This window comes from Meriones unguiculatus, chromosome 1 (genome assembly GCF_030254825.1).
Source record: "Meriones unguiculatus strain TT.TT164.6M chromosome 1, Bangor_MerUng_6.1, whole genome shotgun sequence".
Classification (NCBI taxonomy): Eukaryota; Metazoa; Chordata; class Mammalia; order Rodentia; family Muridae; genus Meriones; species Meriones unguiculatus.
The window spans coordinates 21,486,418-21,508,688 of NC_083349.1; the positions used below are offsets into that span (position 1 = coordinate 21,486,418).

A 22,271-nucleotide genomic window follows, 5' to 3' on the forward strand; every position below is an offset into this window, starting at 1 on the left:
GACTCCACAGGGAGCAGAAACTACCAACATTCACAGGAAATCCGCTTTGAACTTGGCCCTTTCCCTGGTGGGGGCTGAGTCCCTCTCTCCAGACCTGGTACCCGGAGACCCTGGGGCAAACGAAGGGTACTCTGCAGCCATGCTGGGCAGCGGAGGCCAGGGGAAGCTACATGCTTCTGAGGTGACTTGTGTTTTCAATTTGGAAGGGTTCCCTGGGCTGGGGGGATTTTTGTCCAGGGATGTGTGCAGAGACAGAGCTTTCAGACATGGAAGCCATGCTGGGCTGTCTCCTCCCAAAACCTGCCCTCCTAGCCTCCACCTCTGCCCTTATTTCTTTATTTTTGCCTCTGAGCAGGGTTCCAGGACAGCTGCAGTTCTGTCCCCAGCACCAAACCACATAGAAGTGGTGTTCCTTTTCTTTCCCACTCTCTTTTTCCTTGTCATAGCCTGAAGCCACTTGAATAAATATTACTTGTAACTTATTCATACATAAATATATCATATATAACAAATATACTATATAATGCATTTATAATAAATATATAAATTTATTTATTTGAAGTAGGGTCTCATTAGCCTAGGTGCCTCAAACTCAATATGTAGGCTTGAATTCCTGATCCTCTTACTTCTATCTTCTCAGTATGGATATAACAGTGTCAGGCCCCACTTTTTTTGTTTTTATGTATGGATGTATGGATGTATGTTTTTTGTGACAGGCTTTCTCTATATAGCCTGGCTGTCCTGGAACTCACTTGGTAGACCAGGCTGGCCTTGAACTCACAGAGATCTGCCTGCCTTTGGTGCCACCACCACCACCACCACCATCTGGATCCAGGCCCTACCTCTTAAAGGTACCTCACCTCTGCCACCCTGCAGAGAAGCTTCCCACATGGGAGTCTTCAAGGAAAACCCACACTCACGCAAGAGCATGAGCTAAGGTATCATGTTGGTTTCTAAGGGAAGAGATCATAGGCAAAACAGAAGCTCCAGGGACAGTGAAAAGCTCTCTGCCCCTCCCTGCCAGTCTACCACATTCTAATATTTTTTATTAAAGATAGGACCTTAGCTGGGCAGCATGTACCTTTAACCCCAGCAGTCCTGCTTTAAGTCCTGCAGTCCGGACTTAGACTTGGGACCTAGAGACAAGAGGATCTCTGTGAGTCTGGAGACACCAGACCTACGTAGTGAGTTCCAGGCCAGCCAGGGCTACGCAGTGAGACTCTGTCTCAAAGGAAGTAAAAGCAAAAACAAAAACGATTTTTACTTATTTTATGTCTCTGCATGTTTTTCCTGCATATAAGAACGTTTGTGCACCACATGCATGCTTAGTGCCCATGGAGGCCGGAAGAGGGCCTTAGATCCGCTGTTGCTGGAGATATAGGGCCATTGACTGCTAAGCCATCTCTCCAGCCCATCTTGGTTTTTGGAGACAAGACCCGATAAAGCACAGGCTGGCCTCAATCTCAATATGTAGCTGAGGATGACCTTGAACTTCTGATCTTTTGTTTCCACCTCTCAGTATACTACGTTTGAGACATGGTCTCACGTAGTCCTGGTTGACCTCACACAAACTCACAGCAGTCCCCCTGCCTCAGGCTCTGAGTGTGGTATTACAGACATGTGCTACCCCTATAGTCTCTTTTAAAAATTGCTTGTAACTACTCCCAGAGTCCTGCCCGGGAAGAAGCCTGGCTCCTCCTTAGCCTTTCCCAGCTGCCCCTGCAAGGGGCTCTCTTCAGAGGGAGACGAGAAGGCAGTACCTGCAGATCTGAACCTCGTAGCCCAGGTCCAGTGGGTCATTGGGTGCTGTGCCATTCTGGAAGTCACTGACATTGAAGGAGGAGAGCGTGTGGTTGACGAAGCCATGCATGGTCCCGTTCTGACTGTACATGTAGAGGTATACCAGGCGAGGGATGAAGTCAGATGTGAAGGAGATTACAAAGGCCTGCAGGGAAACAGTGAATGTGGATCTGGGTGAGGCAGGGGCAGGGTGGGGCAGCGCAGCCACAGGGGTGAATAAATGGTCAGGATGTTCTTGTCCTAAGCTGCAGCTTGCAAGAGCCTGAAGGGCTGTGGTAGTGGTCCTTAAGTAGGGACAGCAGGGACAGTGGGCTGCCTTTCACAGGCTGTGTGGCTCTGGTTGAAGGTCCCAAGCCTTCTGTGCCATCTTTCTGTTCTTGTTCAGCAGGTTGACCGTGCCCTTTGGGCACAGACTCACCTCCTGGGTTTGCTCAAGAAATTCAAGAGCTCAAAGAAAGAATTTGCAAACTGTAAAGTTCTTGCCTACCTTTATGACAGACCTGTCTCTGCAGTGACTTCATGATGGGGTCTGAAGCTCAGTGGCCTTGGATGGCTGTATGGCCTTGGGTAAGTCACCTGCCCTCTCTGTGCCTTAGCTAGCTGCAACATGGGCTAGGCCACACTTCCACCAGCTGTGTGCAGGGTAATGGCTTGGCATGTGGCAAGAATGCAGAAGGCTTAGAATGTTCTGGGAGCTTCTAACATTGTTGCTGGTGTCCTCATGAACTGCCTTATGTGTGCCCTGGTTTCACACAGGCTGTACTCCAGGGCCCCCTCGTTCCGCACTCTGCTGTTGCTCCCTTAGGATGAGGCATAGGTCTTCAGCTATATTTCAGTCCTTCTCAGTCCCTTTAACAAGGGGCCTTAAGGCCTTAACTGGAGAAGTGAAGACTTGGCAGGAGGGAAGGACAGTGTAGAGTTTGGAGGCTCCTAGCAGCTTGAATATCACCCCTATGCCTATTGAGGACTGGAGTCCAGGTGTCCTTGTGTTGGGCACCCCGGGCCTGCTACTGTTCTGGGAGCCACTCCTGTTTCCCATGTGCACAGGGTCTGCATATGGGGGATCAGTCATCGGATGGAGAGGCAGGAGGTTATAGGGACACTGCTGTGGATGCTGCAGGTCCACTGTGGTTCTCATGCTTCTGAGCCAGCCTTGGGCTTTGCCACAGCAACATGGAGCCTGTGGGGACCTCAGTGGCCAAGGGCTACGCCACTCCTGACCTGAGGCTAGGAAAGGCTAGTAGGGGCCATACCATGGGCTGAGAAAACATGGTCATGGGCTGGGAAGGAAGCTAGGAGTGTGACACTGGGCTTGAGGGAGGTAAGAGTGCTGGTTTGTCTCTCCCTTTCCAGCTGTGTTCCAAACAGGCTTTTTGGTGTGTTTGGAGATAGGTTCTTATGTAGCCTAGTCTGGCCTTGAACTCTCTAGGAGGCTGAATATGACCTTGAACTTCAGATACTTCTGTCTCCTGTTACACCCAAGTGCTGGAAGAATAGGTAAGTAAACCTCTCTTGCTTTATTCAATGCTGGGGATAAAATTCAGGTCTCACACATGCTAGACAAGCAAGCTACCTACTGAGCCGCAGCCCTAGCCTTCAAGGGAAGCTTCTAAAGAGAGACATCCCCACCCCTTGGTGGCCTCACTGCCCAGCCAGGATTCCCATTCCCTTCACTTACATTGATGATGACAGCCAGCTTCCCGACTCCTCTGAGAATGTTATACCAGATGCCTAGGAGAGAAGCAGATAGGAGCTCCTGTGGTCAGGTGTAAGGTTTGTGATGCCCACACAGTGCCTGGGTGGGCACAACCTTGTAGGCCCTGGGGCAGCTAGAGAACCACCCTCACAATACTAGGTAAGGCACAGAAGGGACCCAGGGAATGCCAGTGTCCTTGGCTGTACTGTGTTGCTATGTCACCTTATGGGTTGTCTGTGAGTTCCCAGCCTTAGATGCCTTGGTCCCTTGTGGTCCCAGACCTTCCCTGTGAACCTGTCTATAGGTACTCAGTGTAGGAAGAACCCTTTCCTTCAACCAGTGACCTGGCCTCGACCCCACTGCTTAAGCGTCTGTGGCTAGGGCATCCTGGCTGGGATCTTGCCTTGGGTGTGATGCTCAGCAGTGTTCAGCCAATCACCGTGCTTGGATAAGCCCTGGCTTCCACTCCTATGATCCCAAATGGGGAGAAAGCCTATACCAAGTGTGGTGGGACCCTGCTTCTTGACCGTCGACCATTGAAAAAGGAAGGAACAAAGCCCAGGAAGGAGGTGAGGTGCTGGTTGGGGCCTCCAGGTTGCGATTCTTGCAGGGAGTCTCATGCCCTGTATGCCTCAGTGCCAACTTCACCCATGAGGCTGGCTGTGTGCCCAGTGGTCCTGTCCTGAACTGCACTCCATTAGGCCACGAGTGTGTCCCATCCATATTTGGCTTGCATCCCTGGGCCAGGTCTGTGCAATGGCCCATCCACCCTTGGGGAAACTATGGCAAGTGCTTTGTTTCAGGTGTGGTGTATGGCCTACTGCTACATGCTGCCCTTCTACCTAGGAACCGTTTTGAGCCTCACACTGGTGGACCATGAGGCCAGCAGGTGTTCAGCCCTGTGCGTCCCAGCAGCCAAGGCTATGGCAGTGTGCATGTGTCAGGTATATCCTCCTGCCCCATCCAGAGATGGTTCCAGCTTAAAACAGTCTCCATCATAGCAACGAGGCACCCACGTGTAGCTATCAGGTAGGAAGGCTAGGAAAGAGCCACCCCACGTCCCTGACCCTGGGATAGCCTACTCCGAGATGAGACGTTCATGCATATCCACCCGGTGCTTCTTGTCGTGGTAGCAGAAGTGGTAGGCAGACAGGTAGATCCTGCATGCTGAAAATCCCATAGGCCTGAGAGAGCCAGCAAGCTACGGGGGAGAGCATCCCTGTTAGGTCATTGCAAACATACTTCACCAGTGGGAGCACTGCATGCACAGTCTCTTGTGCCGTTCTTTTGTTTGTTTGTTTTTGTTTTTGTTTTCAGGAGCAGAGAGCTCTTCTGTCGACTCAGAACAGGATGTGGCTTAGGCACCCCTATGGCTCCCGAGCCCTGTGGCATTTACCCGTTAGATGTTTGATGACAGCGTTGCGGGAGTGTGCAAAGCCTTTTCAGAAAAACCCAGAGGATTCAAAGATGCAGGCCTGCCAGCTACAGAGCCCTGAAAACTGTTGGGTCAGTGAGATGGTCCAGCAGGTAAGAGCTCCTTTTGCTCAAGCTTGATGACCAGAGTTCCATCTCCTGAACCACAGCAGGAGACAGAGCCCACTGTTCTGTAAGTCGGGCTTCTTATAGAGATGCTGTGGCTGACGCTGGCAGCTCCCGAAGGCCAGCTGACACACATTCCCTATGTATGCCACCTCTTGGAGCCATGAGACGCTTCTTGCTCCTTTAGCTCTTTTCTTTTCCCTTCCTTCCTTCCTTCCTTCCTTCCTTCCTTCCTTCCTTCCTTCCTTCCTTCCTTCCTTCCTTGTTTCTTTCTTTTCTTCCTTCCTTCCTTCCTTCCTTTTTTCTTTTCTTTTCTTTTCTTTCTTTCTTTCTCTTTCTTTCTTTCTTTCTTTCTTTCTTTCTTTCTTTCTTTCTTTCTTTCTTTCTTTCTTTCTTTCTTTCTTTCTTTCTTTTTTGAGATAGGGTTTCATGTGGCCCAGGCTAGCTTCAAATTCACTATAAGCCAAGGACAGTTTTAAATTCCTGATCTTCCTGCTTCCACCTCCTGGGTGCTGAGACTACGCTTGGCACATGATAGTATGTGCCATCATGACTGAGTTATGAGATGCTGGGGACCTTTGTGCACGCCAGGTAGGTACACGCCTATGCCAAACCCCTAGCCAAGCAAAGGTATAGTTCAGGGTGGCCTCAGCTTACTTCTTCTTATTCATAGGGTCATACTCTGGAGCCCAGCTTCTGGCCTGGAACTCACTATGTAGCCCAAGCTGATCTCAGACATGCAGCAATCCTCCTGCCTCACCCTCCCGAGTGCTTAGATTTACCAAGCATGGCTATGCCCGATCTATAGATACTTTTTAATTTCAACATTTGTTTTCAGTTTTCCAGGGCATAAACCAGGAACAGAATTGCTGGGAGACTGATAATTCTGCAGTGTAGTTCAATCTCAGAACTCCAGTCAGAAGGGGAGGGGAAAGTTCTTCCCCTTCCCTCCTCTTTGATTGTTTTAGACAGGGTCTCACTGTGTAGCCTTAGCTGGCCTGGAACTCACAGAGATCCACCTGCCTCTGTTTTCTGTTGGAATCAAAACTATGTGCCAGAATGACTGGCCAAAGTCTATTTTTACTTTATTGTTTTTGGAGATAGGTTCTCATGTAGCCCAGGCTTGACTTTGAGATGAGGATCCCAGAATGACCTTGAACTTCTGACCCTCTCGCTTCTACCACTTGAGTTCGGGGATTGCGGTCATGTGCCTTCGCATGAGAATCTTTTTCTCCTTCTTCTTCTTTTCCTCCTCCTCTACCACTCCACGGGACTCTAAACTCCATTTCCAGTAGCTTGATAAGGAAGCATGCTGCTTCGCCTGAACACGGCACCCACTCACCTCAGTGCTGAGACCAGCAGCTACAGCTTCTCACTACATGCAGTGTGGCTCAGGCAGTCATTACTGCCTGAAGACCTGGATTCTGGGGTCCCCGACAGAGAATCCCAGCTAAGAGCCTATGTGATAAAGGCTCCTGCTGTCTGGAGCACAGCTGCCACTATCCGGGGTCTGTGGGGGTGCAGGCCGCTGGCGCCACTGGGTCTCCTGTCCCCTGGGAAAGCTGGCCCAAAGGCTCTGCACGGATCAGAGGAGGAAGACAAAAGCCCCTTTGAGCAAAAGGTTACAGCTCAGGAGGCCACAAACAAGCATGTGAAAGGCAGGTCACGCCTCCAACCAACTAGGCAGGAACCAGGAAGCAGCCGCTGATCCGTGAGGCCTGGGAAAAAGCAAGGAGCCCGGAGCGAGGGCTCTGAGGACACACCAGGAGCCCCGTGGGGGTGGGGAGGACAGCAGAAGCTAGGAGGCCACCCACACTACCCTGTTCACCTGGAAACCTGGTATTTCTAGGGTTCTAGAGGACACCCTGTAAGGACAGCAAGCCTTTGTCCTGAAGCAGAATTCACCAAACAGTAACATAACAAAAGGGGACTCTGCTCCGGCATTTGTGAGAGCCCAACGGGGACAGTGTGGCCATACGTTTTCCTTCCTTTCCAGCCATGAGGCAGCGAACTGAAGAGCTTCTAAAAACTACCTCGGAGAGCCCAGTTCCCTTTGGGCCTCCAGCATTCAGTAGAGGGTGTGCAAAGCTGACCCCCTGTTCATCTAGGAGGGGGAGCGCCCTGCTTTTCTAGGAGGTAGGACTCTGTCCAGGCTTCCTCTCAGTTTCCTCCAAGGGCCAAGCAGGTGGAGAGTTCCAGGAGAAGTTTGCCCTGGGCATATCTCTGGACTTGTCTCGGAGCAGGATGCGGGGTGTCCATCCTGTGGCTCAGACACAACCCAGATGTGGCCAGTGGCCAGTGGTTCTACATCAGCCCTCTGTGGAAAGGCTTTTACATTTCTCAGAGCAAAGGGAACGTGCCTGGATTTGGCCTTCCACTAAGAACAGTTGTACCTCTAAAGCTGTGGCAAGCCAAGTGCCCGTGAAGGGCTCTTGTAGCTCTGAGGTCAGCAGTCTGGACATAGCGGGGTGTGGCTTACCTGATGACCACAACAGGGCAGAATAGGGGACACTGGGGCCCACGAGGGTCAGTTTGTCTAGAGACTTTGAATGCTTTTAAGTCTATGGGTAGAACCCAGGGAGACCCACTTGGGTGTCTGTTTCCATTGTCTGAGTTGCCTGGGCAGAAGATGGCATCAAGAAGCCACAGTGTCCAGGCACATTATAGGGACCTCACATATGAGCCCTGGCTCTGACCTCTTCCTCACCTAGTATCCATGTTTCCAGGCTACTCTCAAGGCTGGGGGTGGGGGCAGGGTATGTGTCCTTACAGGCTGGTAGCGTAGATGTGAGGTAGGTTATAGAACCAAACCAAACAGATGGATGTCTCCATAGCTCATGTGCTTGACTACGGCCATAGCAATTTCATCCAGCTCAGCGTAAAAGGTCACAAAGTGACAGAGAAACCCAGTTCACCTTCTCTCAGCGGTAGCTAGGAGACTAGAGGGTGTGGTCATTTCTGGCAGGGGCTGGCCATGCTACCAGAATGGGATGGCCCAAAGAACACCCAGCCTGGCAGACACACTAACAGAAGCAGGAGAGAATATGGAGCGGATGGTGCAATCTGAGGGTTCCCACAGGGGTGGGCGGCACGACCCAAGGATTCCCCACATGATAACCTGGATGTCTAGGAGGCTGAGAAAGGTCTTAGAAAGGCCAGCCACCCTTAACAGTCTTGCAAACTCCCATCTGGGACACAGAACCCAACCCATCTGGGAATATAATCTATATGGGTAGGTGACCAATGGCTTCCCTCGTGTGATTCAATCTTTGTTTATTCCAAGTGTCAGCCCAGAGCTGCCCTTCTCACTGCTCAAGAGGAGATGGATTAAACGTGGGTCTCACTTTAGAGTAAGGACATCATCCTTACAGGCTCTGGCTGATGTGTGCATGGCGTCTGTCAACTCCATCTTCCATGTCCTCTACTGTTCCCGGATACATGCAGTGTTTCGGCTTAACTGCCTCTGATGATGGGACACTCACTACCAGGGGGATGGGTGCTCTTCCTTTGATGCTGCAGACTACTGCAGTGCTGTGAACCCCATCCCCCTGCTCACCATGCACAACACACAGCCTAGAGACTCAGGGGTCATAGCCTCATGCTGGGTTTCCTCCTGGCCTTGAAGTTCATGGGCAAGTCATTCAATGACAAGCCTATGCTACCTCAGCTACAGGAGGCACCCTCTACCTTCAAAAACATTTCTTTTAAGGTTTGTGTGTGTGTGTGTGTGTGTGTGTGTGTGTGTGTGCGCAGGTACCCTTGCAAGCCAGAAGAAGGCATTGGATCCCCTGGAGCTGGAGTCACACTCAGTTGTGAGATGCCCAACACGAGGGCTAGGAATGAAGTTAGGTCCTCTGCAAGAGTAGCCCAGTATGCTTAACTGCTGCACGCTCTGTCCAGCCCCAGCTATGCTGCTTTCTGTGAGCACTGAGTGTGGTAGTGCTACAGGAGGCAGGGGGTGCTCACTGAGCAGCTAACGGTCTACCTCTTAGTTCTAGAGCCGCCCCAGTGTTGGAGGATGGGGTGTTGAGAAGAAGCATGGAGGAAAAGCAGCCCCTTACCTGTGTCCGATGCCTCCTGGAGAACCAGCACAAACTTACATGACTTTTGGTTTGTGTGTGTGCCTGTGCATGCCTGCGTGTTTTTTTTATAACCCAGTTGTGCTTTTCTGAAGCATGAAATCTGAGGATGACGATGTCATGTCACAACACCAAAAGGGTGGGCATGCCTGAGAGACCTACATAGTGGATGGCCGAGACAAACGGACAGCTGACAAATAGTCCCACATGTCGTCGGTTGCTGACACATCTTGGAGGTTGGGGAACCAGGGGACCACATCTAAGATCTTGCATCACTTGGAAGGTGGTGGGAAAGCCCTCGTAGGGGAACACTGGTCTGGATCCCCCCCCCCCCGCCCACGTGCTCTGAGCCCATCTCCCGGTTCACTTACCAATGTCTTTGGCTCTGATGGCTACTGGCCTCCGTAGCTCAGTGACAAACTTTTTGGCATCCAGGCGGATCTCAATGATGTTGTTTAGCAGGGCAAACAGTGGAGCCAGAGGGAAGGATGCGACAAACAGGGTGACAAAGCCGAACTGAATGACTGTAGGGAGAGCGTGCACTGTCAGCGATGCAGCCGCCCACCACCTGACATCCAGCGTGACTCAGACCAGGCCTGCCTGGTACCCTGCCTCGAAGGAGCCCACCTGCATGGACCTGCCTGCAGGTGCACGAGGGCCTCTCTGGAGAGAGCCACTACCGTCTCGGACAATGTCCAGGCCCAGGGAACTGAAGACAGAAGTCATAGTATCTGGAATTAAACTTGTGACAATCCTCCTGCCCCAGCTTCCCAAGTGTGGCAGGGTGCCATCATTCTGGATTATTTATTTATTTCCTATATGTGAGTGCATGTGCATGTTTGCACAGGTACATGTTTGCACAGGTACATGTTTGCACATGTACGCGGAGACCTGAAGTTGTGAACGTCCGTCCTCAGGTGCCGCCCACTTTGTCTGTTTGTTTTTTAAGTAGAATCGCTCTCCGGGACTTGGGGGTTCAGATTAGGCTAGACTGACTTCCCAGAGAGCCCCGGGGATCCTCCTGTTTCTACCTCTTCAATGCCAGGATTACAAGCACATCACCACCCTTGGCTTTTTCCAAGGGTTCCGGGGCCTGAACGCGTGCCTTCATGTTTGCGTAGAAAACACGCCACCTCCTAGTCCATCTCCCTGGCTCTGCTCGATGTGATTTTTATACCTGTCTTAAGTGAGCTCTGGTCATCTTCACGAGGATGTGACTCCTGAGTCCCATGCATGCTCGAGGCTCAGAGGTCTGATCTTAGGACATCTCTGCTCACAGGCAGATCGAAGTGAGATCATGGTCTGGCCTGGCCCCTCCGTATCCCCAAATCTCCCTAGGTCAGGAAGGCCTGCTCCCATTACTGTGTCTCAAGAGTCCCTCCTTTCCTCTTCAATCATGCCTAAGACAGTAGAAGGACATCTGTCCTCCATGATGGACATGGGACAAAGGTCCCAGTTTTCTGTCTCCAGGCCTTGAGTTATTGTTCACCAGCTCTGGGCTTCTTCAGCCCTAAAAGCTGCAGTCAACCCGAGTTGCAACAGGTCAGGAAAAGGTCACCAGAGGGATGTGAGTCAGAAAGCTGGTCCAGGAGCTGTATGGCAGGACCTGGTCCAAGGGCGCTCCGTGCCAGAGGGTAAACAAGGAAGCTGCAGAATGTCACCCTGTGCTCAGATGGCTGAGTATGGCCATTGTTACCACGGTGAGGAGGCTGTGGGAACTGTCTCAGATGTCTTGGTGACCTCTCATTGGCCCTGAAGTGTGGGGCAGTGGGGTGGGATGCCTCTTCTGAGGCCTGAGGTGATGGGGGTTATGGTGAAACAGGACCAGCCACGTGCCATGGTTGTATGCATTGCTGTGGTTGTGTGCATGGACCCTGGCTTTTGAGGCTCAGGCTCAGGCTGAGGGGTGCTGTAAGGAGGCTTTCCCACTTCAAAATAAGTTGACATGGGATCTCACGTCACCTAGGTTGGCCTCCACTTTACTATGTAGCCAAATATGATCTTGAACTCCTGATTCTCCTGCCTCCATATCCCAAGATCTGGGATTACAGTACAGGCCTTCACTACCATTCCTGATTTATGCCAGGGATTGAGCCCTGGGCTTTGTGCATGTTAAGCAAGGAATATGCTACACTCTACAAAGGAGCTATAGTTCCAGCCTTGGCTTTACTACTTCTGAGTGGTATCACTGCCTCATCCAGCATGAAGGGGATGAAAAAGAGAGAATGGAGGGGAAGTAGGAGAGACTCTGGGCCTGAAGCTAGTGTGGGATGCCCTCCCATCCATATCTGTGCGCTCCTGTGCCCAGCCTGATATTTCCCTGGAGAAGATGGCAGCTAATGAGAAAACCAGGTGAGGAATGCACCCTAGTGGTGGATGAGGTGGGCTACTTGACACATAACAGACGTCTGTCCCTGAGATCTCCTTATCACTAAGCCCTGGAGGATCATGGGAATCCGAGGTGAGAGTTCAGTAGTTGTGAGAAATGACCACGTCTCAGTCAACTACAGGGTGCTTCTCTGAGGCATCTGGTCTCCTACAGTCTCCTCAGAGGGCTGAGGCCTGACTTTGGGGACACGGGGACCAGTGCCCCAACTCTACTGGCCATGACCCTGGGAATGAGCAGGGGGAAGAAAGGAGCCTGGAGTTCTGTTTGGCCCCCACGCTCTCCTGAATCTTGGGATGAGATGATTCCTGCCAGCCATGAGGGTGGTACTTAGAACCACATGAACAAACATAGAGAGTGGCTGGGGGAAGTTTGTGGGGGCAGAATCCCCTGGCCGATGTGCTGCAGCCTGAAGGTCACCTGCTCATCACTGGACTCCAGGCCAAGGCTGAGGAGCGCTAAGGCCACATACCAGGCCTGCCTTGCTTTTCAGTACTGTGGGAAATGTGGGATCTGGGGCGGTCCCTCCCCTGCCAGGACCTGGGGCAGGCTTGATGCTGCATTTTTTTTTTTTTAGTCCTGTCCATGGTCCTGTCCAGAGGCCTTGCCAGCCTAAGTTCCCTTGGGCTTGAGTCTTCCTGACTGCATTCACTCCTTCATACGTCATCTGCCGTATACACAGACATGCACTGAGCATCTGCTGTATACTCGGGTCCATTCTAGGGGCTGCAGACGGCAGTCAGGAGTGGTAAGGAAAGGTCTTCCCTCCACAGGGTTTTCATCCTCCTGTGAGACGGATAGAAAGGGAGGGAAGAACGACTGAGTGTGTCGGTGGGATTTGAAATGGGGCCAGAGAAGGAACTGGGTCCTATGCCTGAGGAGGGGCTAACATTTTCAGCCACTGCAGTCAGGGAAAACCTTTACTGGGGGACACTCAGAGCAGAGTCCTGGGAGAAGGAATAGGGAGGATCCATGCAGGTACCTGAGGGATAGCATTCTAGCGAGGTTAGGTAAAGGCAAAGGTCCCTTGACAGGCCTGAGCTTCATTCTTACAGAACAATGTGGAGTCCAGTGTGAGCATAGAATAGGGGACAGATGGACAGACAGGAGGGAGGCTGGAAGACCCCAGGGCTACATAGGCCACACCTGGCCTTTCTCATCTCTCCTTGGTCAGCTCTGGGCATCCTTCTATGCAGGCACACCTACTGTTGATGAGGTCTACACATCAGCCTCTCTATGAGTACTGGCTTTATGCTGGGGTCACAGCAAGCCCAGGCAGAGTCAAGTATTCAGTGCTCAGGAAAAAGAGAGGAGTCACAGACCCAAGGGAGGACTCTCAAGGGGTGTGCCTATGGTATCCCAAATGCTGGGGCCTCCGATGGAGCTGGTCTTGCTGGTGAGGGAAAGGAATTATTCCTTGACCTTATGTGTCACACTGTGTGGCAGGTGACTGTGTGTTGCCTGTCCTGGGCTTTTGGAAGACAAGGTTGGAAGGGACAGTGTTTACAGCCCCGAGGAAGGAGCAGAGCCTAGAGCCAAGAGTAGGCTGAGCTACTTCCTATCCTACCACTGCCTGATGCTGCTGAAAGGGGAAGGGGAACTGAGGGTCAGGTCATGCACAAGCCAGCCCCACAGCCCTTTCCCTATTTCTCACCTAGTAGCCTGTTTCCTGTGTGTGTGTGTGTGTGTGTGTGTGTGTGTGTGTGTGTGTGAAGGTCAAAGGTCAACTTCCTGTCTGTATCATTCCCCAGATAGGTCCATTTTATTTTATTGGCACTGATCTCTCACTGGCTTGGTACTCAACAAGTAGGGTAGGCTAGGCTGGCTGGCTAGTGAGCCCCAAGGATCCTCCTGTCTGCTTCCTTCATGCTGGGATTACAAGCATACACCATCACATCTATTCTTTTTTTTTTAATGTGGGTTCAGGGATTGAGCTTAAATCCTAGTGCTTATAAAGTAATTTACCAAGTGAGCCATCTCCCTAGACTCAGTTTCTCTTTTTGTTTCATTTTGTCTGTTTTGAGACTGGGCTTCACTATGTAGCCCATGCTGTCTTCATACCCAAGAGCCTCCTGCCTCAGCCTCCAAGGGCTGGGATCACAGGCAGGCTTCAATCACCGTGCCCAGACCCATCGTCTTTGTTGTGCCCACCACCCTGCCTGGAATACCACTCACTCATCTCCATGTACTCGGGCGTGAGGCCAGCGAAGGGTTCAAGGTTGAAGTCCACCTCATAGCGCTGCTTCCGCTTCACGGATTCCTCGCGGTCAGTGGGGCTCTGCCTGCGCAGCTTCAGGTAGCGGATGAACTTTTTCATCTTCCTGCAGGGGGCGCTGTGTCAGCAAGTGGCTGGGGTGGAGGCTGTGCCCGCCACACCGGAGTTAGATGGTCCTGCCTGCTCTGAGCCTGAACCACTGGTTAGTGTAGTAAAACAGGCATCTTGTTTTGTTTTGTTTTGCTTTGAGTCAGGGTCTTACTGTTAGCCCTGGCTGGCCTCAGACTCACCCAAGTCCGCCTTCCTCTTCTTCCCTAGCCCTGGGATCAAAGGCATATACCACTATGCCTGGTAGAGGCCTGCTGGAAGGGAATGACAGCTCTGCCCTTCTCCTGAGAGGCAGCACAGCTCGGCTGGTTTCCTAAGATGCTGAGTGGCAGGGAGAGTGAGAGGCCACTTATTGCTGTGTGAGGCCCTTGGAGGCACCCAGGAAATGTGGGCCGCACCATGCCCCTGTGGCCTTTCCTCAGTACTCTATGGCTACAGGGAACCTGCACCTCTGAGGAGTGGGATGAGGGGATTAACCCCTGGGTGGACAGTCTGCTACTCAGGAGGCAGTATTGAGCCAGGGGCTGTGTGGCACCCTAAAGGTGGGAGTCCGTATCTCCCTGTCTACAGTGGGGCAACTTTCGCTCCATGTCCCCTCCCCATCCTCCTCACCTCCCCATTTCTGATGTCTCCTACCCCAAAAGAGGCTATTGCTTCACCTGTCACAGAGGCTATTTCAAGAGGCCGCTTGAGTCACCCACCCCACCTGCCACGACCCCTCCCGAGGCAGCTGCCACTCACGGGATGCCGATCTCAAAGAGATTGTTCTGGATCAGCTGCTTGCCCAGCATGATGATGCTCAGCTGGATGCAGAGCTCCATGAGGCAGCCACCCGGAGCACACTGTGGGGGAGAGGGCGGGTCAGACCTAGCCAGGCTCTGGGCAGGGGGCCAGGCTGGCCCTCAACCTGTGGGGTGACTCATGGCCTCTTAAAAGTTAGGTTCAGGGCTAGGGGGGGTGGTGGGTGAGATCTCGTGCTGTGCAAGCTTGAGCATCTGAGTTCAAACCCCAAGCCAAGCGTACTTGCATGGTTTCTCAGCATTGTGGGGTGGAGGTGGAGGCAAGTGGACACCAAGATCTCTCTGGCCGGAGAGTGAGAGACCCTCTCTCAAGTCATAAGGAGGGCGCGATAGAGGAAGACACCTGACATTTTCCTCAAGCCACCTCTCTCTCTCTCTCACACACACACACACACACACACACACACACACACACACACACACGGGAGCGCACACTCAGGCGTGCAGAGAGGCAGGGGGCTCACATCTCCACCTTCTGAAACTTGGAGAACAAGGCCTCGTTTGGGAAAGAAGTCATTGCTGATGTGGTTAGCCAAAGGAGGTGGGACCATGCCCTGCTTCAGTGACCTATGACCTCTGCAGAACACAAAGACCCAGAAGGAGACTCCAGCATCTGGAGCAATACAGAAAGGGCCACCAAGAAGCCAGGACTGGTGGTACGTACCTGTAACCCTAGCACTGTGAAAGTGGAGGTAGGAGGATCAGGAATTCAAAGTCAACTCAGTTATGTGAGGCTGGCGTAGGCTACGTTAGACCTCTGCTCCATAAAAAGAATAAGGAGCTGACTCAGTCAGTGAAGTACTCGCCCCACAAGCACCTGAATTCCATTCCCAGCTGGGGGTGGCTTGTGTCCATAATCCCAGTGCTGGGGAGGCAGAGAGAGGCAGAGGGATTCCTGGGGATGATTACTGGCTTGTCAATTAGTTTAGCCTGCCTGGTGAGCCTACTCAGGTTGGCCTTTGGCCTCCACATGTACACACTATATACAGACAAACACATACAAGAGAGAGAAACACACATACACATACTATATACACACAAACACACACAACAGAGAGAAACACACTTGCCCAAGCTGAAGAGAAGGAGAGAGGGAAGGAGGAAAGGAGGGTGTGTGGAGGGAGGGAGAAAGAGAAGGAGGGAGAAAGGGAGGGGATGAGTTATCAGCGATTCTATAGATGCTGGGAGAGGTGGGCCACCCTCCCCAGGAGCCTTCAGAGGAAACGGTCCCTACAACACCCTCATGTGCTTTGTCTTTTCGGGGTTCAGAGACAGGTGAACCAGCAAGCAGGTGGGTAATGGGGGATGGCCAGACCTCAGGCTCCTTCCTCTCTCCTCCCTGGGGCTTGTGCAATTCTTTTTTTGTTTGTTTGTTTGTTTGTTTTTAAGGAGACTCTTTTTTAATTATCATTTATTACAATTTATTCAATTTGTATCTTGGCTGTGGCCTCCTCCCTCATCTCCTCCCAATCCCACCCTCCCTCATCTTCTCCCCCTATGTCCCTCCCCCAGTCCACTGATAGGCGAGGTCCTCCTCCCCTTCCATCTGACCCTAGCCTATCAGGTCTTATCAGGACTGGCTGCATTATCTTCTTCTGTGGCCTCGGAAGGCTGTACCCCTCCTCCCCCCAAGGGGAGGTGATCAGAGAGCCTGTCGCTGAGTTGTTGCCAGAGAAAGCCCCTGCTCCCCTTACTAGGACCCCACTTGGATACTAAGTATATGGGTTACATCTCAGCTGGGGTTTTAGATCCTCTCCATGCATTGTCCTTGGATTGGGTGTCAGTCTCTACAGGATCCCCAGCGCTCAGGGTTTTTTTGTTTTTGTTTTTGTTTTTTGGCTCTGTTGGTCTCCTTTTGGAGCTCCTGTCCCCTCCAGGTTTTTCTATCTCCCTCTTCTTTCATAGGATTCCCTGCACTCTGCCCAAAGTTTGGCTCTGAGTCTCAGCCTCTGCTTCAAGACCTCAATCAGTAGAGTCTGTCAGAGGCCATCTGTGGTAGGCTCCTGTCCTGTTCCCTATCTTCTCCTGCTTCCACTGTCTATCACGTTCGTCCTTCTGAATGAGGACTGAGCATCTTCCCTAGGGTCTTCCTTGTTGTTTAGCTTCTTTCGGACTATAGATTTTAGTATGTTTATAGCCACAGAAGGTGGGATCATGAGGTTGGGAAGCCTCATGGTGTGGTGATGGCCACTTCGCCGAGGCTCAAAAAACCCCACAGTTTCCCACTGTTGGCTAGGGCTGGCAGGCAGGGGCTGATGAGGTGTGTGAAACCAAACTGGCCCAAGCACAAAGGTGAGCCCTGGACACAGTGATTGTCAGAGTTTTGAGCAAAACTTTCTATAGAGTCACTAAAGTCTTTGTCCTAGAGAGCTATAATTCCACTAAAAACACTTGGTCTGCATGTTCTACACTGACCCTCCTCTAACCCTACGGAGGCTGCAGAGAGGATGCTGTGCAAGAAGCAAAGAATCCTCCACAAACGACTACATCTGTAGAGGAGGCCCTGGGGTGCCTGCGTCTGTGGTCAGATAACTGAACTAGGCTGCCCTCAACTATCTGATCATCTCTTTGTACCTCATTCCACTGTTTCCTTATCAGGAAGGCCCACTCCTGTCTCTACTGGTCTGTGTGTGTGTGTGTGTGTGTGTGTGTGTGTGTGTGCACACGTGTGTTTGACATGTACTTGTGCTTGCATGCACGTGGAGGGCAGAAGTCAGTCATTTCTCAGGAGCCATCCAGCTTGGTTTTTTAAAGACTTTTTTTTTTTTTTCTTCCCAAGACAGGGTTTCTCTGTGTAGCTCTGGCTGCCCTGGAACTTTCTCTGTAGACCAGGCTGGCCTGAACTCACAGAGATCTGCCTGCCTCTGCCTCACAAATGCTGGGATTAAAGGCATGCACCACCACTGCCCAGCTTAAACAATTTTTTTTTTTTTATTTTAAGTATATGAGTGTTTTGCCTGCGTGTATGTCTGTGTACCACACATGTGCCTGGTGCCATAAAAGCCAGAAGAGGGTATTAGATATTAGATGTCCCAGGTTTGGAGTTACACATGGTTCTGAGCCACAGTGCTGAGAATCAAACCTGGGTCTGCTTTAAGAGCAGCAAGTGCCCTTAACCATTGAGCTATCTCTCCAGCCCTCAGGCCTGGCCTTTTGTATGAATGCTAGGGACCAGACGTAGGCCCTCAGGCCTGTACAAGCAAACACTGAGCCATCTCTCGAGCCTCACTCCCTTGTTTTCTGATAAGCTGAGCTTTCTTGTGGCTGGAAATGCCAGCTGGCCACCTGGAGACCTGAACCTCTGGCAACCCCAGATACAATGGAGCAAGCCTACAGGTCAGGGCTGTGTCAGAAGGTGACCCTCCAGGGCCAGAAGCCAAATGTTTCCACACTGGCTCTAAGGACAGAGGTGGGTGCTGCCATGCTGGAGTTTAAGAGGATGCAGCCAAGGTCTATTTTTCCTTCTTAATTCACTTTAACCAGAGAGGGAAATAGTCAAAGGATATTGAAAGTAGCCCCAAGGAAGCTAATGGAGTAGAGAGGGGGGGGAGGGTGGGAAATGGAAGGGGGAAGAGGCAGGGATTGAGTGAGGAGCAGAATAGGGAACATGGAGGTGAATATGATGAAAATATGTTACATATGTGCATGAACATGTAAGGAGACCTATTATGTGTAATTAGTATGTACTGATAAAAACAGGGCAGATGTGCTGGCTCCACGGGTAAAGGAGCTTGTCACTGAGCCTGGAGACCTGAGTTCAATCCCAGAGAACCGTGAGGTAGGCAGAGAGAACCAACTCCTAAAACTTTATACTTCGGCCTCTACACGTGTGTCACAGCTTGCACATGTGCACACACACAACAAATAAGTAAATGTGGTAAAAAAAAAAAAAAGATTTAAAAAGGAGGTTGGAGAGAGATGAGCGAGCTTTTCAGAGCCCTTAACTGCTCTTCTGGAGCCAACCTGTGCTGGTTGGCTCACAACCAGCTGCAACTCCTGTCCCAGGAGATATGACGCCTTCTGCCCTCCTCAGGCACCCACTCATATGTGATGTACACAGACTCAGGAAGGCACATATATGGGGCTGGAGAGGGGGTTCAGTGGTTAAGAGCAGTGGTTGCTCTTCCAGAGTAACTGGGTTCAATTCCCAGCACCCACATGTCTGTAGGTCCAGATGCAGAGGGTCCAGCAACCGTACACAGACATACGAGCAGACAAAACACCAGTGCACAGAAAATAAATACATAATTTCAAGAAGAAGGTACACATACATACACACAAATAATTAATAAATCAAGGACTCTTTATAAAATTAAAAAAAGCAAAAATTTGAACCAAAAGGGTAGCAACAAAAGCTAGGCATGATCCCCTCTCCATCTCTCCCCCTTCTTCTCTTCCTCGAGGTAGAATCTCGCTGTGTGGCTCAGGCTGCTCTCAGCTGGGATGGTAGGTGTGGACTGTCATGCTCAGCTAACTGTTTCCCCCTGGGATCCTGGACTGTATAAATGAAGAGCACGAACAGAGCTCGAGCATCCTTGGTTCTCTGCTTCCTGACTGTGTTTGAGATGTGACCAGCTGCCTTGGGCCCCTGCTGCCTTGACTTTCAGCCCTGCTGAGCCGCAGCCTCGCACTGTGAGCTGGAGCAAACCTTTTCTCCCTTAAGTTGCCTTTGTCAGAGTGTTTTAATCTCAGTGACGGGGAAAGAAACTAAGACATTATGCACCCACATGGGCATGTGAAGAGGCAAGAAAGTGTCCTGCCCGCAGTGCAGAAGGCTAGAGGACAGGAAGCTAAGCAGAGGGCTGCTGGGAAGGGGGGGTGGGGTGGCATGTTACCTCCTCCATCCGGAAAGAGCGGAAGATGTACACATAGTCACCGGGCCGTCCAACAAACCTGGGACAGTTGGGGTAGTGGTTAGGGAAGAGCTGGACTCAGCCCCCAGGGGAAACCACCCAAAGGCCTGTGCTTTTGCAGATCCCCAGTCAGAGCCAGCAAGGGTTTTGCACAGACTGCCTCCTTTCCTGGCTGGCCCTCAGCATGCATATTTATATAACCAGTCACTTGGTGCCACCTGGCCCGCTCAGGGCACTATCAGAGGTTGCTGTCTTGGCTGTTGTCTGGGATCTACGGGCAGAGTTGCCCATTGCCTGGGGTCTATATTGCTAGGGGCTCTCTCTGCTCTGTCGCCCCAGCTGAAGCCAGTCCTCCCCAGAACATCATGGCTATGGGAGCTGCACTTCTTGTCTTCCCTGGGCTGTGGGGGGCTCCCACCATCAGGAGGGACAAGGTAGGACAGGGCCTTCTACCAGAGTGGAGGAGGCGGAAGAACTTAGGGCCAAGGAGTTCCTACCGGCCTTTGAAGAAGGCGACGTAAAAGATGGGGGTGTAGGAGTTCACGAACTTGAGCAGGAAGGCCTTGAAGGTTAGCCTGTCCTCGAAGCTCTTCTCTGTCTTCGGGACCTCTGAGGAGAGACACATGGTGTTGAATGTGCTTAGCAACCCACAGACAGGCCAGGCCAGGGGCAGGCGGGACTGGCCAGAGCCCAGTCAGTGGCCAGGCTGCCTTCCTCAAGGCTGGCCGGCACCAGGGCTCATGCCATCCTGCACACGGTACTCACCAATCTTGGTGAGCCACCTGGCAATGCAGCCGTAAACTTCATCCAGCAGGATGATGACCACAAGGTTGATGATGACAGCGGTGGCCGTGACTGTGACCCTGATGTTGGACCGCACAGAGGGGGAGGAGTTCATGGCCAAGGCTGCGGCTGTGGAGATTCTATAGATGATAACTCCCAGCACGATGGCAAATGTCACTGCGATCTGAAGGGCAGGCGTGGACATGCTGAGTGGTAATGGTAGGGGTGGTTTGGGGGCAGGTGAAGAGTTCCCTTCAGCCTGCCCATCTGTTCCTAACCCTCAATTTTTCTGCGTCAGAACTAAAGCTGAAATTACTGGAGATGCCAAGTGCTCTGCAGGTGTCAACCCCACAGAACAAGGAAAAAAAAAAGCAAAAGGACTCCAAGGACCAGGAAGGTTGTGCGGCTGGGTCAGGGCACCCAGCTCTGGGACTGGGCTTCAGTGCTTAGTTCTTCCAAGCCTAAAGTTTACCAGATCTACATACTATCCTCCCTTATCGTCCCCCGTGCAGATCCCAGGACACTGATGCCACACCCCAGTGGCTGTTCTGGTAGATGTTAGAGCAGAATGGCTACAGGGAAAGCTCCTTGCCAACCTGGGGCAACGGGGATCTGACTTTCTGGATTGTGTCCAGGGCTGAGCCAGGCACCCTTAGCCACTGTGATTAGGCAGAAGGTGGCATTCTGCAGGTTGGCTGGGACATGGCCAGGGTCCTCTCCCCATAGCTTTCTTGGAACCACCTTCTAAGCCCTTCCATGACAGCAGGCCGCTAGGCTGGCCAAACCCATCTCAGGCTACAACATTCCATGGAACCCAGACTGGTGGTGCCTGAGAGATGGGTGGGAAGCTGGTGACAGGTTTGTTCCGCCTGCTACAATCGTCTGTCTGGGTTCCTTTTCCTTTTGGCATGGGTCCATGGGTAAGACCCAGTCTCTGCCCAGCCCAAGGGTGTGCACACCCCACCCTAGAGCTTGCTGGGCGAGGGTGGGCATGTCTGAGGCTTGAAGAGCAGAGCCTAGCTGGGCTCCAGCCACTTATGTGTGGTTTTTGGCTGCTCTAGGCAGGCCTCTGGCCCTTATGTCTCCGTGTCCTGGATATAGGGCAGGTCTTGTCCTTGCTGGCATGGTCCCTCATGGTGCCTGGCACAGCCCCTGCTGACCTATGTTGCCCACTCAGGGGACATGGCCTTTGGAAATCTCCTCAGAAGACTTGCCCTGCACACTGTGGGCCACAAGTCCTTTTTAGACATCTGTTAGTGACTAAACAGAGAAACACCCTCCCCAGGAAACCATCTGCAGCCCCCACTATGCCCTGCAAGCACAAGGCACGGGTACCACGCCCTGAGCTATGCCAAGGAGTGAGGGCTTTCCTCGGAACACCCCTTGGGCCTGCCAAGAGGCTGCTCCCGGCCGTAAGGCCATGTCTGGTGCCAGTATGCAGAGGTGGGGACGGCTCTGGGCCTGTGGTGACTCAGCAGAGGCAGTCCTCCACCCACCTCCTCCCAGGGAGCCACAAGCCATGTGCTCTGCACCTCCGGCTGGCCACGCTCGTTAATGTCTTCAGGACCCGCACCTGTGGGGCATCAACATCTGTGCCTGAGTGGAACTCTGGGGTCAGGGATGAAACTGAATCTCCGTTGGCCCACGAGCCCAACTCACTTGTGACAGGATTCTCTTCTGGGAAAAGACAGCCAGCTGGTTTCTTATCCAAGCCCGTCTACCCTGGCTCCACTTGCCTACCTCTGCTAGATCACCATGTGTTCCTTGTTAAGCCTCTCTGCAGGGCAGGTGGGCAGGAGAAAGGGCTCGACCAACGAGACAGGCTGTGGGAAGGTCTTCTGAGGAAGCCCCCTTCACAGAGAGGCAGCCTGAGCCGCTCATCTTTCTGCCCTACTCTCAGCCTTCCTTTTCTCTTACCTGGAGTGTAGAAGTGATGTTGTGGATGGAGTATCTATATTGCAGACAGGGCGAGTGAGTACAAGTCCGGGGAAGTTGGTACCTCTGGTCACACT

General features: G+C 52.1%; 1 protein-coding gene across 3 annotated transcripts in view; it reads right to left on the reverse strand.

Moving 5' to 3' along the window:
* Positions 1-22,271, reverse strand: part of Ano1 (anoctamin 1) — a 151,224-nt gene that overhangs the window by 6,770 nt on the left and 122,183 nt on the right. For all 3 annotated transcript variants that reach the window (XM_060383301.1, XM_060383295.1, XM_060383291.1), the window contains 8 exons: positions 20,242-20,443; positions 19,974-20,085; positions 19,459-19,516; positions 14,565-14,665; positions 13,676-13,821; positions 9,486-9,638; positions 3,479-3,531; positions 1,761-1,945 (listed from right to left, as the gene is read on the reverse strand). In XM_060383301.1, coding sequence (XP_060239284.1) covers positions 1,761-1,945; positions 3,479-3,531; positions 9,486-9,638; positions 13,676-13,821; positions 14,565-14,665; positions 19,459-19,516; positions 19,974-20,085; positions 20,242-20,443 — 1,010 coding nt within the window. The remainder of the gene's footprint in view (positions 1-1,760; positions 1,946-3,478; positions 3,532-9,485; positions 9,639-13,675; positions 13,822-14,564; positions 14,666-19,458; positions 19,517-19,973; positions 20,086-20,241; positions 20,444-22,271) is intronic.